The 19,757-nt window shown below is 44.6% G+C and overlaps 1 protein-coding gene across 1 annotated transcript in view; it reads left to right on the forward strand.

Annotated features, from left to right (window-relative positions):
- PPM1L (protein phosphatase, Mg2+/Mn2+ dependent 1L) overlaps window positions 1–19,757 on the forward strand; it is a 98,871-nt gene that overhangs the window by 69,843 nt on the left and 9,271 nt on the right. Inside the window, exon 2 of the mRNA XM_086618418.1 lies at window positions 4,827–5,001. Coding sequence (XP_086474544.1) covers window positions 4,827–5,001 — 175 coding nt within the window. The remainder of the gene's footprint in view (window positions 1–4,826; window positions 5,002–19,757) is intronic.

The following is a 19,757-nucleotide window of genomic DNA, read 5'->3' on the forward strand; positions in this document are numbered from 1 at the left end:
AACTCACTTGATCCTACTTAAAAAATTCTTTCCCTGAAGTAAACCAGGAGGTGAACAAAGTTGCAATTCGTCTTTGTTGTAAGGTGAGCTCTATTCTTGTGCAGCAGTTCATGGCATGTCAGATTTAGATTAGATCTAAGGAAGAAATTTTTCACTCTGAGGGTGGTGAGGCACTGGCACAGGTTGCCCAGAGAAGCTGTGGCTGCCCCATCCCTGGCAGTGTTCCAGGCCAGGTTGGATGGGGCTTTGGGCAACCTGGTGTAGTGGAGGGTGTCCCTGTCCATGGCAGGGGGGTTGGAACTGGATGATCTTTGAGGTCCCTTCCAACCCAAACCAGTCTATGATTCTGTGATTCTACAGAAGAAGGAAACTGGTTGTAGTGACCCATGTGTCTTTGAAGGGAAGGGAAACATATGAAAAGGAGAAGGCAGCAAGATGCCACAGAGGAATCTTGATGGTTTTTTAAATCCTTCAGTGGTGTATACACTACACCACCAATACCACACTCTAAAATGGATCCTGTCTTTTCCCATGGTCTCTGGATGTTTGCAGTAGCCAGGCAGGCAGAATGAATTGCCTCAAGAATATTAAGATCATAAATTTGTGGTTTCCCTCCTCTCCCTGTAAATCATGGGAGTTGGTGCACAGTGCAATAAAGTCTCCATCTTCCGTTTTTTCAAATTTGAAATCTGTGTTTATAAATAATGGCTGTTCCAGCTAATTAGATCCTTCAGTTGCTTTATGTGCCAGCCTACTGATCGTGCCATCGCCCTTGTTTGTGGTGCTCGTTTTTCACAGGGTCGTGGAGACACTTAACACTTGCCATCTTAATTAACACAGTTTGTCGTAGACTGCTTGGGCCACTTCTTCGTGTTACACGTGTGCCCGTGGAGCTCTGTCTTCTCTGCGTGCAGGCATTTGCGTGGAGAGCCACGTAATTTGGGAGCTGGCCCCAATGCTCTGCCCTCCTGCTTCTCCTGCCAAGCCCCACCGCGGGGCAGACAGCAGCCAGATTCCCGGAGCATCACCACTCGAAGAGGGTTTTCCGTTTCCTGCAGGGTGGTGAGGTACTGGCACAGGTTGCCCAGAGAAGTTGTGGCTGCCCCATCCCTGGCAGTGTTCAAGGCCAGGCTGGATGAGGCTTTGGGCAACCTGGTGTAGTGGAGGGTGTCCCTGCCCATGGCAGGGGGGTTGGAACTAGATGATCTTTAAGGTCCCTTCCAACCCAAACCAGTCTATGATTCTATGATTCATCAGCCAATAACAAAATTTTAGGAGACCTGCTTGAATGTTTCAAGTGCCAGAAATACACTGGTGAAAACCTGAATTTTAAGAGTCGAGTGGGTTGGTAGAGCCTGACTATGGGATGCATTGAGCTGGAGCAGCCTGCGGAACGTGATTAGGACGAGCAGGGCTGCGACTGTGTCTTATGGACGTGGTGGTCTTCCACACACCAAATACTCTGCTGTGTGTTGAAAGCCTTTCTGAAATCCCAATATAACTCTGGAAGGAGGCTGCGTTGTCGAGCTGCCACTTGACTTTTGAAGTAGCTTCGTAAAGAAGCCTTTAATTAACCATTTTAGACCTTTACTTCCCCACATGCAAGGGAGCTCCCAGAAGGATACACTTCAGAAAAGCAGAGCAAATTTTAGCAAGCAGTTAGCATAATTTCTAAAAAGAAAATTCACTTTGGATATTTCTCATCAATTAAAAAATGTGGGCATATTTGGTAGTTGCAGAAGGACGCTGGCCGCGTTTGAGGTTCAGGTGACCACACAGGTCAGGGATTTCAGCATTTCCTGATGTGACTTCTATGTGGGTGGTTTTTTTATTGAAGGGAGAAAAATGTGATTTTTTTGTGAGTAACCTTTGCAAGTATATTTCATTGTATGTAGATATTTTACAATTTATTCTCTGTATATGAAATACTAGTTTTCCATGGTAGGATGAAATACCCTAAAGTCAATTAAGGTATTAAAGTCAATCCTTTATTTAATTTGGAGAAGGGTGCTTCAGACTGAAAACAGATTCACGGGGGATGCTGCAGTTTCTATTTTATGAAAGAAATGGATAAATTCCTGCCAGAAAAGAGGAGGTTATTGTGACAGAGCAGTAGTGGTTCAGCACTGTGCCTCGCCGTCGCGTTGTCTGGAAGCGGTGAGCCGTGCGGGGGTGCCGGCGGGAGCAGGACCACCGTATCCTGCATTTCTCACTGCTGCAGAGCCAACAGCTCCAAGCTGCTTTCTTGTAGGGGTGGTGATGAGAAAAACTGACCAGCAAACCTTGTACAATTAGTTGTACCTATAACTCATGGCTGAGGTCGGGCATTTTGCAGGAGCAATTTTGTAATTCCTTCCTGCGGGAGTAAGAGGGACCGTACAGAGGAAAAGAGGATAAAGCTATTTTGAAGCTTCAAAGTAGTGAAATGGGTTTTTTTCCCTGACTTCTGCCTGTGACACAAATACATATATTAGTGAAAATAGATTTCATGAGAGTGGGGGGCCCCCAGCGCTGGCTGGAGGAGGAACGGCCGAGCTGCGGTGGGCTGGGCAGCGAGGCGGGATGCTCTGCCGGAGGGATGCCGTGAGCGGCATCGCAGCGAACGATTCTGCACCAAAATCCCAAAGGGATGCACGGGGAGTTCCTGAGCTAGTCAGAACATGAATACTGTACAATGAAAACTGAGGTAGGATGGAAGAGTGTGGAAATGGTCAAAGTCTTTCTTTTTAATTTTTTTTTTTTTTCGTTTTTGTTCCCCCAGCACCCTCTTGGTTTCTTTAATACCAAGCACGTGCATGAACACATGTGCTCACACTCTCACACTTTTTTTTTAATATTCCAGGTACTGGAAGCGACTTTTTAAAACTGAGATAAAATTGCTTTTCTACTGAATGAAATCTAGTCCGATCCGTCTCCTTGCCGCAGTGCAGCTGGGGATGTAATTACTCAGATGTGGCTGATCGCCTTCCGTGCTGGGAAGGGAGAGCAGTTTGTATCAGTTTCATCACTGCTTTACAGTTTGAATCTTTAATGACATCTAGACGTAATGTGAAAAGCAAGAGTATTGGGTTTTGCTTCCCCCAAAAAAAACCCCACCCTTGAAATCCGCGCAATCCTCGGCTGCGACGCCTGCGGAAACACTTGCCACGTGGCTCGCAGCAGCCGGCCGTCACACCGGCCACGGCCGTGGTCCCCGTGGTTTTCCCATCTGCTTAAACCCATCTGTCTGTTGGCTTTTGCTTGGGCTGCAAGATCTTTGGGACAGGATGGGTATTTTTCCTTACGTGTTTGCAGCCAGTAGTATACAGATATCCTCTGAGCTGGCAAAAGACAATATTTCTGAAAGTGGATGTGTGTAAATTCTTCTTCCTTTTTCTTCTCTTTAGAATTGCTGTGTTAGGGAGAGCGCAAAAATATCCCCCCCCTGCAGAGTAAAACCTCTTCTCAAAGGAAACATGGAACACAAATGCCTGAACTTGGACTAAAATAATCAGTATAGAGTGTATCTTTTGGCCTTCCCTTGGAAGAAATCCACTATTAAAATGTAACATCAAATATTCTGTGCTCATGTGGGGAGTGTGTTTAGTTTTCCTAGAATAATTTCGTTTGTCTCACATGACAGCTTGCAGAAAAATTGAACACAACTTCAGTGATATTTTAAGGTTGCAATTTAATAGGCAATTGACTTTGGAAAACTAAATATAAACTCCGGAAGAGCCCGTTGCTGAGTAGAAGTAACTTTTGGTCAGTTCCAGGCCTGAAATAATATAACTTTGTTATCATTTATTTTTCTCTTTGTCTCGAGGTTGGCAGGAAAGCTGGAGCACTGGGCAGCAGCCTTTGCTGCACCTTCCTTTTCCAGTTGTGTTTATATCAGAGATGGAAAGCAAAAAACCTCCAAACCCATGCCAGGAAAAGGGACTTTCTGTTGAAGTGGGAGTGTAACATTCACAGCAGAGGGCTGCTAACGCTTAAAACCCAAAAAGCTGGTTTGTGTTTGGATCCCACCAGGGTGTCTGAGCCCAAGCCCCAAGGGAGAGGGCTGTTGCAGGGGTGGCAGGGATCCTGGGGGGACCGACACCTCGCCAGAGGCAGATGCTCTGATTATTTAGTACCATTTCCATTTTTGCTCAAGGCTCCGTAACATCAGTACAACCATGCCACCTTGTGTTAATTTCTGTTTCCTTATGGCCTTGAGCAGTCGCAGAAAAATTTAAAAGAATTTTCTGTAGGTGGGTGCACGTGTATATGTGTAATTTTTTAATGCTGTTAAACGATTCCACTCTGTAACTTCATACTTTAAAATTCAGAGGAAAGACATTGTATTTCATAGTTATATTTTCGAAATATATTAACGATGAAGAATCATGGAATGGTTTGGGTTGGAAGGGACCTCAAAGATCATCCAGTTCCAACCCCCCTGCCACGGGCAGGGACACCCTCCACTACACCAGGTTGCCCAAAGCCTCATCCAACCTGGCCTTGAAGAAGTTGAGCTATTGTGGTATGTGTCTAGTCCAGCATGGGTAGCTCTTTCTGGACTGCCATAAACTCCCTGCTGAAGAGTGGGTTATGCCTCAGCTTGGGGGAGTTTGGTCCATTATATCCCCAACTACCTGGAAGTTTTGGGCAGGCAAGGGTCATCTGAGCAGAGAAATGACCTATGGATTTTTCACCATGGAGTTAGTAGCTTTAAGAGTGTTTCATTGTGAAGAGTTAACGTTTGAGAATGCTTTAAATTAAAAAAAAAAAAAAATGCTATGGATTTGCATAAAGCTTTTCAAAAGAAAATGTATTAATTAAACTTTTTCCTCTTTTCTGCATAGTCGGCAGCAGAGTATGTGAAGTCCCGCCTGCCTGAGGTCCTAAAACAACATCTTCAAGACTATGAGAAGGACAAGGAGAACAGTGTGCTGTCTTACCAAACCATCCTGGAACAGCAGATTTTATCAATTGATCGAGAAATGCTGGAAAAATTGACTGTGTCCTACGATGAAGCAGGTAAATTTGTGTTTCTTTCAAAGTTACGTTTTACAGAAAAAAAAATTTCACTTCAGTCTTTCTCCCGAATACTGGTGCTTGTTTTGGCAAATTGAACTTTGTCCTCAAAGGTATGAGGTGACTCAGTGAAACACTTCTTTCTTCTGAAGTCAAGTTGAGAGAGAAAATTTTCCACTTCAGTGATTGAATACTAACTAGCAGGAAGGACAGTTATTTTTCTAACAGCGCTTTGTCCTTTGTAACGCGCTGATGTTGATTGATCTAGCTGTGCTTCTTTATTGTCTCTGCAAGTGGTGCAGCCTGGTTTCTGCTGGTTTCGCCTTCCCTGCTACCTTATTTTGGGGCTTGCTTAGCTAGGAGTGTACTGGATAGTCACAGAATCTTGATTTTTAAACGTGACATGATGCATGTGGATAGCCATGTACCAGATAACGTGTGGAGTGTTGGAGGCGTTTTAACAGTGCAGTTACAGGGGTTTTCAGTTTTGATATTTACGTCTTAATAATTTGGAGGTTTTCTTAGTTGTAGCTAATACTTTTTACTAGCATTTTTTTTTCAAGTAGTTAGAAATGTCTTCCAGCTTTTGGATGCTCCAGAGAGTTGTCCTGTTGCATGGTCTTCTTTACAGTTACAGAGAAAAAGAAAAGCTGTTGATGTTTTTTGCTGCTTTTCTGAAATAGCCACCAAGATCTCCTGTATGCCCGCTCCCCTCAATCTTACCGGGTTTCTCGATGTTTAAATACCTTGCAAAGAAAGAATCAAACAATTTTACTCCGAATTAGCATTCACGGCAGCGAGCAGACTGGCAGTGCGCACGGAGGTCGGTACGGATGAGCCGTGTGTTTCCACTCCAGGTGTGTCCTGCCTGGCTCCCTGCACTCCCAACAGCGCATCTCTCGGCATCCTTCCTTTCTTCGCTTCGTCTGGAAGACTCTCTCTCTTTTTCTCCACTTGAACCACTCGTGGCTGAGAGCTGCAACACACCATCTCCTTCCATCCGCAGCCCTACCAGCCTCGGGCAGCCATGTCGTACAAAAAGAGTTTATAGAGTGTCCCCATTTTGGGGGTTTTCTTAATCCCTGGTGGCACTTTCTTGTTCTTTACTCCCCTGACTGTGCCTGGCACAGTGATGCCCTTGGGGAACCGTACTGAGCTCAGCTCCAGGTTTTCCTTCCAGCTGTTTTGGGCAGGAGCCTAGACCTCCTAACCAGGCTTTTCATCCTGTTCAGATGGTGTTTGCCAGACACCATCCTGAGCAGATCACTGTTTGGGTTGGACCTGGTTAGATGGCACTCTGCTAAAATCACCATCTTCTGAGTTTCTCATCGCTAGTCAAGCTCTGGAAAACCAAGCCCTGACAGGCTGGTGTTATTTCGTCCTATTACTTTGTACTGAGGCTGCAGTCCCCTGAAGTACTTAAGATGCTCCAACTACTTATCAACTTTATTCAGACTCCTACTGAGCCTCCCACTCACTCACAATATGATTCTCTTAAGCTACTCTCATCTCAGAGGCGCTCCAGCAACTTAAAATGCCATTTGCCAACTGCACATTCCGGGTACTTGGAGGGCTGTGAGCTTTAGTAACTTCAAGTAATTACAAATCTATTACTTTATCGATTATATTCATGTGTTCACCCAATAAATAAGCCTGATTCTCTTTAACTGCTTTGATCCCGGAACGCTCTCGAGCCCCGGACGGTGCCATTTGCAGACTACACGTCACGTACTTAAGGAGCTCTGAGTCATATGACTTCTCAAAAGACAACAGAGTTAAAATGAGGGCACAGGATACTTGTTTAATCATATATGACCTGTTTTTAATGATGCATAAAAAATAAGCTTGGAAAGTTGTTGCTTTCTGTTGCTTCTGTTTATCTTTTTTAACGCAGAATTTAGCAGTCCAATGAATCATGTAAAGCTTTTTCCCTGGTTTGGTCACTTCATTTCTGCAGTCATTTTGATTGATAGAGTTTTGTTAGGAAGGAGAAAACACAGTGGAAGAAATTACCGACTCCTGTCAGAAGAAAAAGAAAGCATTTTCCTTTATTGAAAACTGCGTGTTTGTACAGAGAAAATAAAGATTAAAACTGCTTGAAACACACATTTGGGGATTTGTATCATGAAATAAAACGATCATGTGGAAATGAGAAGCTACATAAATCACTAGTTTAGAAAAGTCCCAGTGTATACACACATTCAAAACAGAGAGAGAGCACAACTCACTGTAAATAAAAAGCCAGAATTTCAGCTTCCCAATCAGGTAGAGACACCTCTAGAGATTAAAACGCAGAGATGGAGCCTGCTCGTCATTCTAATCATGTCACTTGTTTACTACAAAAGCAGAAATGCTGCTACCTGCTCTTGAAGAAAGAGCTGATTGTGAGCAAAGCGCAGAAAATGGGCAGTTAAATATAATTGCAGCAGCTGTTCATGATCCCGAGCACTCCAGCTATTCAGCGCGCGAGCAGTTGTGTTGGTGACACTTTCCTTTTATTAGTGTTTTTCCCTCCCAAAGTCAAATTTAGTGGGAAGATCAAGCTGCTGCTGGTACATACAAAATGAAGAAAGCAAACTTTGAAAGTAAAAATGGTGAAGATGAAAGGGATTGTGATGTGAGGGGAAAATACAACTTTGTCAGGTGGGAGACTATGTGAGGTGTCAACAAAACCCATCCTGGAGAGCACTGTCAGGGGTTAATTTCTGTAATCCTGAGCAGCTGGAGTTCTGCTGTGTGTCAGCCAGGGAAACTAGGTAGGTAGATGTTTAGAAGAAGTTTAGTTAGATGTGATAGAAGAGGTCAGTAGCTGACTATAGCAGGGTGCTGCTTGTAGGGGAGCACTTCCACAGCAAGGGAGAAGACCTTTTCCACCCAGGAAACCTTTCCTGTCCCTCCTGGAAGGGCCATTTTCCAAGGATTTGCAGAGCGCTTACCCCCAGCTAACTCTCCGTGCCTCCCAAAGCAGGTAGAATTTCAGCTGCATCTGTTTTCCAGAATAAATGGAAATGCACTGAAATGGCTTGGGCTTCTGGTACAGTTTTGTGTGTTTATTTGGCCTTTCCAGCAGCATGCAATATTAATAACGTGCAGCTTCAATGGACTCGACATCCTAATGCCTCTTTTCGTAAATCTTTCCCTTCAGAAAATCAATATATCAGAGCTACCAAATAAAATGAGTTCATCTAAAAACAGTCAAATGTTGACAAGATTTTTAGTGAAGTTTGACTAAGGAAGCTTTATAAGATGAAAGCAGGCCAAAAGTGACAGATGGGTACAAATCCTCTCATAATCTTTAAATCCCTTAGTTTAAAAAGTGGCATTCTTGACTAGCTAAGGCTGGGTTAATTTGGTGCAAGAATGTTTTTCCTGCTGAAGCTTTATTGGGTGTTAATCCTATTCCTTCGATTTATAGCGTCTCTAAACATCTGGGGTGGTCAGTGACTACTCTGTACGAGTTTAGGATATTTAAAGGCACTTTGGCATTTGGTGTGCAGGTAGCTCAAGCTGCTGGGAGACGTGGTGGTGGTTTTGTCCTGTAGTCAATAGGTTTTTCTTTAATGAATGGCCCCTCTCGCCCAGACTCCTGTAGAAATTGAGTTTCATTATTGCGTGACAAAAAAAAAGATGAATTTCATTCTTCCCTGCTGTGAAGCAGTCATGAGAGATATTGATATTTGGGCACTGGATCCAGAGCCAGGTTGTCAGCTCAGACCATGTTTTCTTAGCTAATATTTGCCAGGGTGCCCCGCGTTTCCTGGAGGGACCTGCAAGGAAGGCGAGGGGCTGCCTCCACTCCTCACTCCCGGCACAATTTAGTATCTAATGGATGGATAAGGAATTAATTGAACTCCTCATATTCAGCCCGTATTTCTGTGCTTTGCAGAACACCAGGTCTGGTTTCTCTAGTAGCTGCAGCTGTGAAAACCGGCTCCGAGCGTAAATCCAAGACTCAGACCTTCATTCCAACCGCAGGACCGCATCCCGGCGTAGATCCAGTCCCATGAGCATTTGCTGCTTCTGGCAAAATTACAGAAAAGCAAAAATATCCAAGATTAAACTTCAGCCCAAGAGGCTGGCAAATCCATCTGCTTCACACAACCATCTACACTAGCGTGGTCGTGCTGGGGAAAGGTTAACTTTAATCATCGAGGGGCCGATGCTGCCCCTTTTGCAATCGCAGAGCTCCCTTTTGGGCAGTGCAGGCAGGTGTTTTCCCTCAGAAGAAGTGCCCACATGGAGAAAATGAGAAAATTAAAGCAGTAAAATCACACCAGAAATAGATCCTATCATTTGGGATAATAAATACTTTGCTGGGGAAAAATCAAGGAGCAAAGAGCTTTACCAGGTAAAGTCATTACGCTGCATTGCAGTGAAGATGAACTAAGTTGTCTTTGCTGTGGTGCTTATCTCAAGGTGGCTCGTGCTAAGCAGTAACCCATTAAAAATGGAGGAAGAAATATGTTGGGTTTGTTATGTCCACCTTCTTCAAAAAAAAACCCCAAAAACAACAAACAAACACTTGTCCTAAAAGATTCCTTGGACCGTGCTTTTAATAGGTGGTTTTTGATATGTTGTTTTCACACAGGACTAGGTCTTTGGGGAAAATATGGGTACACACTTTCAATAGTGGTGACCCATCAGGTGTTTAAATCCTTGTCCTGACAAGGAGCCTTGGGAATATTTCTCTTCCAGTCTCAGCTACAGCCGTTACCAGTAAGGCAGCGTATGGGCATGCTCTGCGGACACCACTGGGAAGAGCAGACATCCGTAATCTCACAATTATCTAGTGACAGTGGTCCTGCAAAAACATGGAACTGCCAAACGTGAAATGACCTGAGCCTCAAAAATGATTGGAAAGCTGTATATAAGTTTTTTAGGAGGAATTTAAAGAGCAGGAAGGCAAGTCCTTCCCTAAACGTGGTAACAACAACAGTTGCAAAGGCAACGAGTCGCACAGAGTGTGCAAGAACAAAACCAGGAGAGCGTAAAAAAGCTGCAAAGAATTGCAGAGCCAGGAACTGTCTTCTTCTAAAGAAAAAGCATGTGCAGGTGAAGGGTGGTCATCGTAAACGGTGTGTTTGTGCTGTCTGAAGGGATGTTACTGGTAGGCTTTCTGTGTCCTGTGGTGAGCACCTCTCCAGAGAGGAGCAGCAATGCAGTACTTTTATTTTCTGATGTGTTGCAAACATGTCGACGCAGCAGATTTGGGGGTTGGACTAGATGACCTTTGAAGGTCCCTTCCAGCCCTAACCATTCTATGATTTGTAACTGGCAGCGCTCGAATGTGCCGAGGAATTTCTTGCTGTGCCGGAGGCTTCCTGCTGACCAGGAGAGAAGCAGAAGGCCACGGGCCACCGCGGCAGGTACCTTTCTCTCCAGCTCAGGTCTGGGTTTCCAGTGATTTGTAGGTGTTTGATCTCAAGGACATGATCTAAACCAACTCCCTTCTCTGGGTCTTCCATTGCTACAGTGAGAACACGGGTGTTGTGCTTTTTCCGGATAATTCAGTAGGAAGTTTTACTCTTTATAGCCAATTGATTACTGCAGAATTTATTTAATCTCTGCCTTATGCCCAGTGCTTTCTTTGGCATATTAAGTCTCTTTTACACACTAAAGATACATGTTAAACGTGGTCACCGTGAACCAGTGCTCTGCTTTTCCGCAGAGGAGCAGCAGAAATCACAGGGAGGAATTCCACCAAGGGTGGAATTTGTCTCTTTTTTCCCTTTCAGTATCTGCGTTATAGATGTCTAATTCCGAGCAGCTTTTCTAGAGCTCTTCAATAGTCACTGGAAAGAAGCCAACATTCCTAGTGTGATCCGTGGGTTTATAGAAATGACTGTCTACACCTGAAACCATGTGAGATTCTGGAGAGGGGCTTTTTACAAGGGTGTGTAGTGATAGGACAAGGGGCAATGGCTTTAAACTGAAAGAGGGCAGATTTAGATTAGATCTAAGGAAGAAATTCTTCCCTCTGAGGGTGGTGAAGCACTGGAACAGGTTGCCCAGAGAAGTTGTAGATGCCCCATCCCTGGAAGTGTTCCAGGCCAGGTTGGATGAGGCTTTGAGCAACCTGGTGTAGTGGAGGGTATCCCTGCCTATGGGAGGGAGTTGGAACTAGATGATCTTTGAGGTCCCTTCCAACCCAAACCATTCTATGATTCTATGATTTGAAACGTCTACTTCAGCGTGTGAAGAGTCATATCCCAAACATGCCCGCTTTTTTCCGTCGGCTGTGAACTAGCTTTTGCTCACAGGTAAAATACAGGTAGGCAGCTCTAGTTGGGAGCCACCCAAGGGTCCCTCTAGGGGTACACATAAAACCACTGAAGTTACATTTCAGGGTGTCGTTTCAATGCAAACCATGAGACTCTCTGATTTCTTGCCTGGTGGTCTTCCAGCTTTCCAGAATATTGGCAGTGTTTGTAAACAACAGAAATGTATTCAAGCCAGCCCAAGCGTGCTTTATTCTTTTGCTCCATTAAAATAAATTTTCATTGTTCACATAATTACCACCTTTCAGCAGAAGCTCGGAGCAGAAATAGCACTTTGACAGGTGCCTACTTGCCTGTGAAATATTCTTCACTTCCTCATCAATTTTTGAAGTAGGTATTGAGCTATTTAAATCCATCAGCTAGCTGTCGGGTTTTTCAGAACCAGCACAAAAACGAACAATATTTGTTTCAGGGTATTTGGTAAATATATTTCTATATTTGGTAAACCAAAAAAAAATCTATTTTCGTGTATTTGGTGAAATACACCGTGCAGTGTAGGTGCAATGGGGACTCTACAGGGCTCTGTCAGTAACTTAGGGGTTTTTTTTATTAATCACGTGAAGCGTTCCGTTCTCTATTTTCAGTCTTACTGTGTAAATGCCATGTACTCTTCACTTTGGTATTCACACATTTGTAGCAATTTAAAAAAATAATTTAAAACAATCTACTATTACCAAAGTCCCACAGAAAGAGAAGAAACCGACTGAGTGCTGAGATTCAGAAGTGTAACAGAAAATGGTTTTTAAACGATTTAATGGTCTTAATACTAATTATTAGTGACTGTTTCCTTTCTGTGTACTTACTGCTTAAGTCGTGAAAGCATCTTAAATGCACAGACGTATTTTTAGCTCGTTACTTAATTCAGACATAACTTGTGGTAGCGTCAGCTCAGGTTTGTGCCCAGGGGAGAGGTGGTTTGGTGTCTCCTGAGTTCAGAGGAGACAATTCCTGCAACTCCCCCACGTTGCAAGAGTGCCTTTAAAGGTGTTTTTCAGCGATGCTGCGTTATCACCGCCTGATTGATATCTTTCCTGTTTGTATCTTTGGCCTAACAAAAGACTGAAAAAGTATGTAAGCTGTGGAGAATCAAAACCACTATTTGAGGTTTGTTTTGCATGAAGTTTGCTTGGATTTCGTTTGAAAACCTTCAGATTCAGTTGATACGCACCGTTGCTTGAGAGGGTTGCTGTCAGTACTGTAGTGTTCTTCCTCAATTTCAGACACGTGTTGCATGAGTAGACAGAAGTAAGCATAGATTTATGATTTTTTTTCATTATTTATTAAAAATATACCAGACAGAGATAGTACTTGAAGAAACATCTTGCTGGAAATTCAGTGTAGGCAGCGAGAGCAAATGTTCCAGGCCTCTGGAAGAAAGCCATCCATCTCGGCAGAGGTTTGCCACCTGCTGATGGATGCAGAGATACATACCTGAAGGGTCTTGTGAAGTGAAGGCAGCAAAGTTTGCTCTGCCTACAGACCTGACACACCATTTGGAGATCCTTATTAAATTTCCCTGCATCATTACCCAGGCAAACATGAACAGCATTGCTGTAGCAGGGCGAAGAGACCCCAAGTCATCACCAGAGACACCTTTGCAAAACTCTTCATTACACCCACAATTGCTAAATTTCAGTGTTGAAATGAGTATCTTCACTCTCGCTGCTCCTGGCTTTGCCAGGTCAGGTATGAAAAGCTAATATTTGGGTTCTTCTGAAAACGTCTTCAGAGGAGAATCATTGAGGAGAAGAGGTACTGTAATAATGTCAAGAACATGCACGTGCACAGGGATTTGTGATCTAAGAGCGCTGCTGTGTTTCTGGAGATGGCTCACACATCTTTGTGTCATCTGTCCTTGCGATCTCCCCGTTCAGCTCGTGCTGAGCCCTGCTTTGCATGCACAGCTGCCTTGCACGCCACAATCAATCACTGTTAGCCTTTCCCATTATTTCCCAGTGTTTGAATGATACAGGGGGAGATGTAAGAGGAAAAAGGAGCAGGAACAAAAGGAGCCTTTCTGTTCTCAAGTGAAGCTTTCTTAAAAACCCGATCCATAATCTGTAAGAACACATTAAGGTAAAGAAGTTGGTCATAAACAAGCAAAAACTGGCTCTTCCTCGTGCTGTAATACCTTTCTAACAGTGGCAATTGCCAAGTTTCAGCAATATTGGTGCTTTATGCTTTCTCCATGTGCATCTTTTCCAGGCAGCTCAGGGATTACAGGCTGCAGCTGCTATCTGCCTGTGGCTTGGGTCTTTCTTTGGGAACGTGTTCACCTGGGCTCCGGCTGCCAGTTGGATTTGCTGAGCTCATACAAAAGTTGCCCCCAAACTGTGCTGTTTTCACTCAGCTACATGGCAGGAGAACAATTCCCAAGGTGACAGCTCTGCCCCCCAACAATGGACGGTCAGCAGATATGGAGGTTTTGCATTTGCGAATGGGCAAAGTAGGGTTTAATACAGAGAACTGGAAGATCCAACTGGAAAATATAGAAGGAAAAAAGTAACGTCCGAGGTGACTTTTGGCCAAGCATTGGAAGATGATCAGCCCCCCTGAGATTGATTAAGCTGAAAAGGGGAAGAGGCACCAGCTTGATTTAAGCTGCCACCCTTGCTCAGGCCAGCCAGCCTCGATTTGCAGCTCACTAAAATCCGCATCAGTGAATATTTGATAGTGGAGAGGACGGGGACAGAGTGAAGATCTTGAATTAAATCCCAAACCTCCTTAATTGCGTGTAATTCCGGTGTGTTATCGCTCCCCACCCCTTTTTTCCTCCTCATCTCACTCCCAGTCTTCTGCCAGCACAGGAAATACAAAGTAGGATCACAACCCCGTGTTTGTAATTTGGCGATACACCTTGGGCACTGAATAAATAACTCCTAAATACCGCCTTGCTGCACAGCTCTGCCTGTATACTAATAAGTTCCTTATTTGTTCAGGAGTTAAGGAAAGTGATCCATCATGAGAGTGCCTCCCGGCCAGCTGGAGAGCGCAGCAGATGTTTATGGTGGTCCTCCATGAAATTAGCTGCCACCCAATAGCCACTCCTGCCGCTGATGGGTGCAAGTCCTTCGTAAAATCCCCGGGAGCCGAGGGATAATGCAGTGGCAGTAAAAAATGGGTGTCAGATCCGATTGCCAGCAGCAAGGAGGATTTGGGAACGGCCCCGTTAAGGCTGAGTGATGGTGAGATGTGTGCAGAGCTCTGAGCTATCCGTTAGTTACACTGTTTGGGAAGGATTTGCTAATTGTGTGTCTCGAGGCCCGTTTGGTGCCTACCCACTGATGCTTTATTTATAGCTGCTGCTTTAAGTCTGCTATTTATGGCTCAGGCACCTCGGGAAGGTGCAGGTCAGTTCCTGGGGTTCAAAGGAAATTTTGCAGCCTTGACCCTTTAAGCAGGACTGGGATAAAGCCAGAGATGTCGCAGGGCTCGGCACGAATTGGATGCTTTTAATTATTTTGGTGGCGTTTTTTTTCCAAGTGGGATTTTCGTTTTGCTCCTACTTTTTCCCCGTGATTACAGACCTCGTTACAGAGTTGAATGTCTTTTTACCATGAGAGTTGTAGAACACTGGAACAGGTTGCCCAGAGAGGTGGTGGATGCTCCATCCCTGGAGACGTTCAAGGCCAGGTTGGACGAGGCCCTGAGCAACCTGATCTAGTTGGAGATATCCCTGTTCCTTGCAGGGGGGTTGGACTAGATGACCTTTGAAGTTCCCTTCCAGCCCTAACCATTCTATGATTCTATGATTTTATGTCGCTGATAAAAGCCTGTTGAGCATCTAACGTGACATTTTCTGACTAGGGAAGGTCAGTCACGCTCTCGGGCAGCCCCGTGGGGCAGCACGTGGAGCAGTGGCATTGCTGACCTCATTGCTGACACCTAAAATCACGGAGCATCGGCTGTCCCTGTGCCACCGCTGGCAAACTTCTGCTGAGCTTAAAATGTGGGATGGGTCCTGCAGCAGGTCGGGATCCAACTGTCTCTATTGAAGCCACTTAGCCTCCTAAACATGACATCTTTAGTATCTTTGGCACTGTGATTGTGGAGGAGTTTATTTGTCTGGAATTGCGAAGAGGATGGAATCCCGTGTATTTTGTTTTTGTGGGTCATCAGTTCTGCAGACTGTGTTTTACGTTGGAATTCGATGTATTTCCGTAACGGGAAGTGCAAAGCTGTAGAAGATCTCTAGTGGATCCATAGAAGATCCATCTTACAGATCACAGAATTCGAGACAAATCTTAACAAAGCAGACTACGCCTGTCTCACTGTAAAACTTCTAGTAGCTTTTATTCGTTTTTAAACTTTTACCCAGCTCATCCTTAGAAAAATTAAGGAATTGTTGTTTCGAGGAAATACCCTTGTCTTCCCCAGTGAAAAATGCACAACTTCTTCCTGAACACCCCAGGTTCGTGTGAGCAGCTTTTGTTAACAGAGGTGGGAATTTTGCTGGGCTTGGAAGCGTCGTGATTCCCTCCAGCTCCTCTTCTGCCACCCGTTTGACCCGACAGCAAACCCACCACTTCCTTCTGGGATTGCTCAGCGCGGTTGCTGCACTAAACAAAACCAAGTTACTGCCTCGGGTCAGACGTGCAATTGCCCCTAAATTTCAGTTGTGCTGTAGAGGTCTGGGAATTGGGGAAAACGTGTTGAGCAACAGATTGGAGAGGGCTGGAAATTGGGTGTAATTCCTATTTGAAAGCGATAACCTTTGGCTTTCAGGTTTTACACCCAGGGCTTTTCAGCAAGAGAACGCTGTGTGCTCACCGTCCTTTGAGCTGAGGGCTCTGCCTCGTCTGCTCTGCCTGACGTCTCCAAACCTCACGCTGAGCTGGACCCTTCGCTCTTGTTGCTTGGCTTATGTAGCAGCTGGTTAGACCTGTTGTAGGAATACGGTTTGGAATAGCAGTAGCAGGATCCCTATCGGTATATACACTGCATTGCATGATCATAGAATCATAGACTGGTTAGGGTTGGAAGGGACCTCAAAGATCATCCAGTTCCAATCCCCCTGCCATGGACAGGGACACCCTCCACTACACCAGGTTGCCCAAAGCCTCATCCAACCTGGCCTTGAACACTGCCAGGGATGGGGCAGCCACAGCTTCTCTGGGCAACCTGTTCCAGTGCCTCCCCGTCTACAGTCATTTTAGTTTCCAGTGCTTCAGGAGCTCGTACAATCAGAAGAATTCAGCCCTTGCAGCTCGTGTGCAAATGCTGGTGTTGCACCGACCGTGGGTAACACAGGCTCACAGGGAAGTGCCAGCGAGGGATTTCTTCTCCTCTCATGCACAGACCTTAGCGTAGGAATTTTTTCTTGTCGTGTTGCTGCAAGGCTGCAGAGGAGGTTAACTCCTGCAGAATGCCCAGGCTCATCCATAAAGCATATTGCACGTGTGGTTTTCTGCACTTTCACTAGCCTGGTGAAATACAGCCATTTCTAACCAGGAAAAAAAAAAAAAAAAAATTCAACATATTTCTACTCCCAGCCTATTAAATGGTTGAGTGTGGTGTTCAGGTGAAACTAAATATAGGAGCGGTGCCAAGAAATCAAGTTTTGAACTGAAATGGAGATTCTTTTTGTGTTAAGATTGTTTCTCATAAGGACAAGAAATGAATCATACGGCGCGATGGTGGGAGCGCTCCCCGTTTCCGCGGTGGTATTGATGAGGCCATGTCAGAGCAGTCTGGAAGATGGAGAGGCTGCCCAAAAGCGTTTCCATTTTTCAGTAATTAACTTTTGGACAAAACTTCCTTCCAGCTCTTGTTTTCCTGCCTGGAAGACACTTTTGGGTACTTTTTACATAGCTTCATCTACATGAATCTGTTAGTCTGTAAGTGTATCCCAAATTACTGTATGGGATGAGTATACTATGATTAATGATGAACAGGATTGAGTTAAATATACATACTCACTGATTAGACAGGAAAATAGGCTCGTTCTAAATAGAAATACCATATGGTTCCCTGTTTCAAATATAAAATCTTAAAGTAGTACGGAATACAGCCAGGCAGGAATTGTTTCTTGGTGGAAAATAAGCTACAATCTTAGAAAGATCTGAAGTAATTTCTGTTGTTTCTAAGAATCCGGTGTTTCTTTTAGTCTATTAAAAAAAAAAAGAATTCTTTTAATTTTAGGGCGGAAAAAAGCATTCTGTTGAGATGATTATGAGACCTTGAATTTTCAGAATGGTTATTTCTAGGCTCCTGCTTTACAGAACTGCCTTTTGCAGAAGGACTTTGTTAACTGAAAGAAGGGGCAGGTGCAGCTCATTGGCAGGAAACACCAGCCAGGGAGGGGATTCAGGGACTAATGCCAGTGTGATATATAGGCTGTTCGGTCCTATTTGAGGGAAAGGAGGTGGGTACTTTAAAAATGCATATGTATTTTTGAAAGGTATTGTGAGCAATCAACAGTTTATTTCTTTTGCAGGCGGTTAGCCCGGTAATTTGCCAAAATTGTGTATTTTGGAGACTATAACAGCGTTTTCGCCAATCTGCATAGCTTCTGCTAAAAGAAATTGTGCAGCTATTTAAACATTTCAATAACCTATTATTGAAAGCAAGGAAAGGGCTTCGGCCCCTGCAATTTCCACAGTTCCCCCACTGCCGTAGCACGAATGAAACATGAAGGGCTGCTGCTTGGTTTTTTCACTTTATCACAATTAGATTTATTTTTATGGCTTTGGATTAGAGTTGCTGGGTCACTTGGAGAGCACGTGGAGGTGACATTTCATGATCTTGATGGTCTCACAACACCTCTCGTTCCTCCCCATCCTTTTTTATCCATATTCCTGGTGACTGGGAAAACAGAGACTTCCATACCCTCCCTCATGTACTTGCAGTGTTTTTCTGTCTTGCCTATTCCATAGGCTCTACTCCAGGATTTATTTGCCTTGCCTGAGGGCTATGTGCAGAGCATGTAAATAAAAACGTCGCACATCTGCCCTGAAAACTACTGGAGTCTTACTGCTTAGGATTTAAAGTCCCTGTAAGGCAAGTGGAAATGCATGGTCTATGAATGAGAAAGAAGCTGCAGTGTGAGCTGCTAGCAGAGAGTAAATAGAAACCTATATTTTTGTTTATCCCACTTTTTGCACTGTTCTGAGTAATTCTGTTTCCTTCTGGAGATTATCGAAGCTCGAAAATACTGGCTCTTGCTTAATTATTGTGTGAATTCAAGCTTGAGCACTGTTGACAAAAGATGGGAAGGTATTTTTGGAGTTGTTTTTTGTTGTTTTTTTAATCAGTCCAGCCAAGTGCTGAATTTCTTTACCTGCAGTTGCTCTGAAGGCATTTCTGCTCAAAGGGTATGGTAGACCTCTAGCCTGCGGTGGTTGTACACCAGCAGTTTGTGAAAGGGGATCCAGACTAACCAAAAAGTGGTTGTGTGGGTTGATTTAACGTACCTCCCGTCCGACCTGGGGTCTCCGATAGGGCAGGACTGGTCTGAGCTGTTATTCCATGGTCAATACCTGGATAAGGGATCCGGCTGCTTCAAACCTGCTGCTGTTTCAGAGATGCTGTCAGGGCAGGGCTGACAGGAACTTTCCCCAGCTCTGTTTGACCCTACGAAATGCAGACTGGGAAAGCCGTGTCCATCCAAGCACGGTGCAGGTCCAGGCACCGGGATACTCCCGTTCTAATTAAGGTTACTGGGGGTCTTTTCTTTCCTGGAGCTTCACAGTGGTCCCAGCTGGTGCAGCCCACCTCCTCCTTCTGCAGACCATCTCAAAGGCTGCACATCCTTCAGCTTTGTGCACTTCCAGTCACTGTCTTCTTGTTTTCTGGTCTCTTTGCATGTCTCTTACTCTCTCTAAAAATTAATATTGATTAAATTCAGGTTCTTTCTTTCTCTTTTCACTGTGCTTTGTTTCCAGAGATGAGATTAGCCTCATTTCCTGTTGCACAGACTTCTGTTTAATACAGAGGAGCTGTCACAAGCCCCACCTGTGCAGGAATTAATGTGGCTTTTAGCCCTCTGGGGTTTAATGCTTTTAGGCTAAACATTAAGAGGACAATGTTGAGCTCTCCAAAGATAACGGTGATGGTCTCCAGTTTTGAGGTCATCATTCTGCCAGTTTTCTTTTTTCCTACGGAGTGAAGCTGAGTGAAACTCCACATTGGATGTGTTAGAAAGCTGAGATGAGGCAGCAAAGCAAGCTGCTTCTTCTGCCGTGGTGGCACGACGAGGTGCCTGGTAGTGCTTTTCATGCCACCTCACCAACTCAAGGTTTGAGAGCAGCATCATGGGATGTTGGGAGTGGGAAATGACACCCAGGAAACTCATGGGAGAGAGCCTATGGCTCTGGCCACCCCATCCAAACTGGGCTGCAGGAGATGGGCAGTGAAAGTGTTGGGATAAGCATCTGGCAAGGAAACAGGCTGGCCCTGTGGTTGAGAGAAGAGACCTCTGGGATGGAGAAGCAGAAGAGAGATGCTTGTGATCAGAGAGGCAAAGGGGAAAACTAGAAGAGT

Source organism: Tauraco erythrolophus, chromosome 11, assembly GCF_009769465.1.
Source record: "Tauraco erythrolophus isolate bTauEry1 chromosome 11, bTauEry1.pri, whole genome shotgun sequence".
Taxonomy (NCBI): domain Eukaryota; kingdom Metazoa; phylum Chordata; class Aves; order Musophagiformes; family Musophagidae; genus Tauraco; species Tauraco erythrolophus.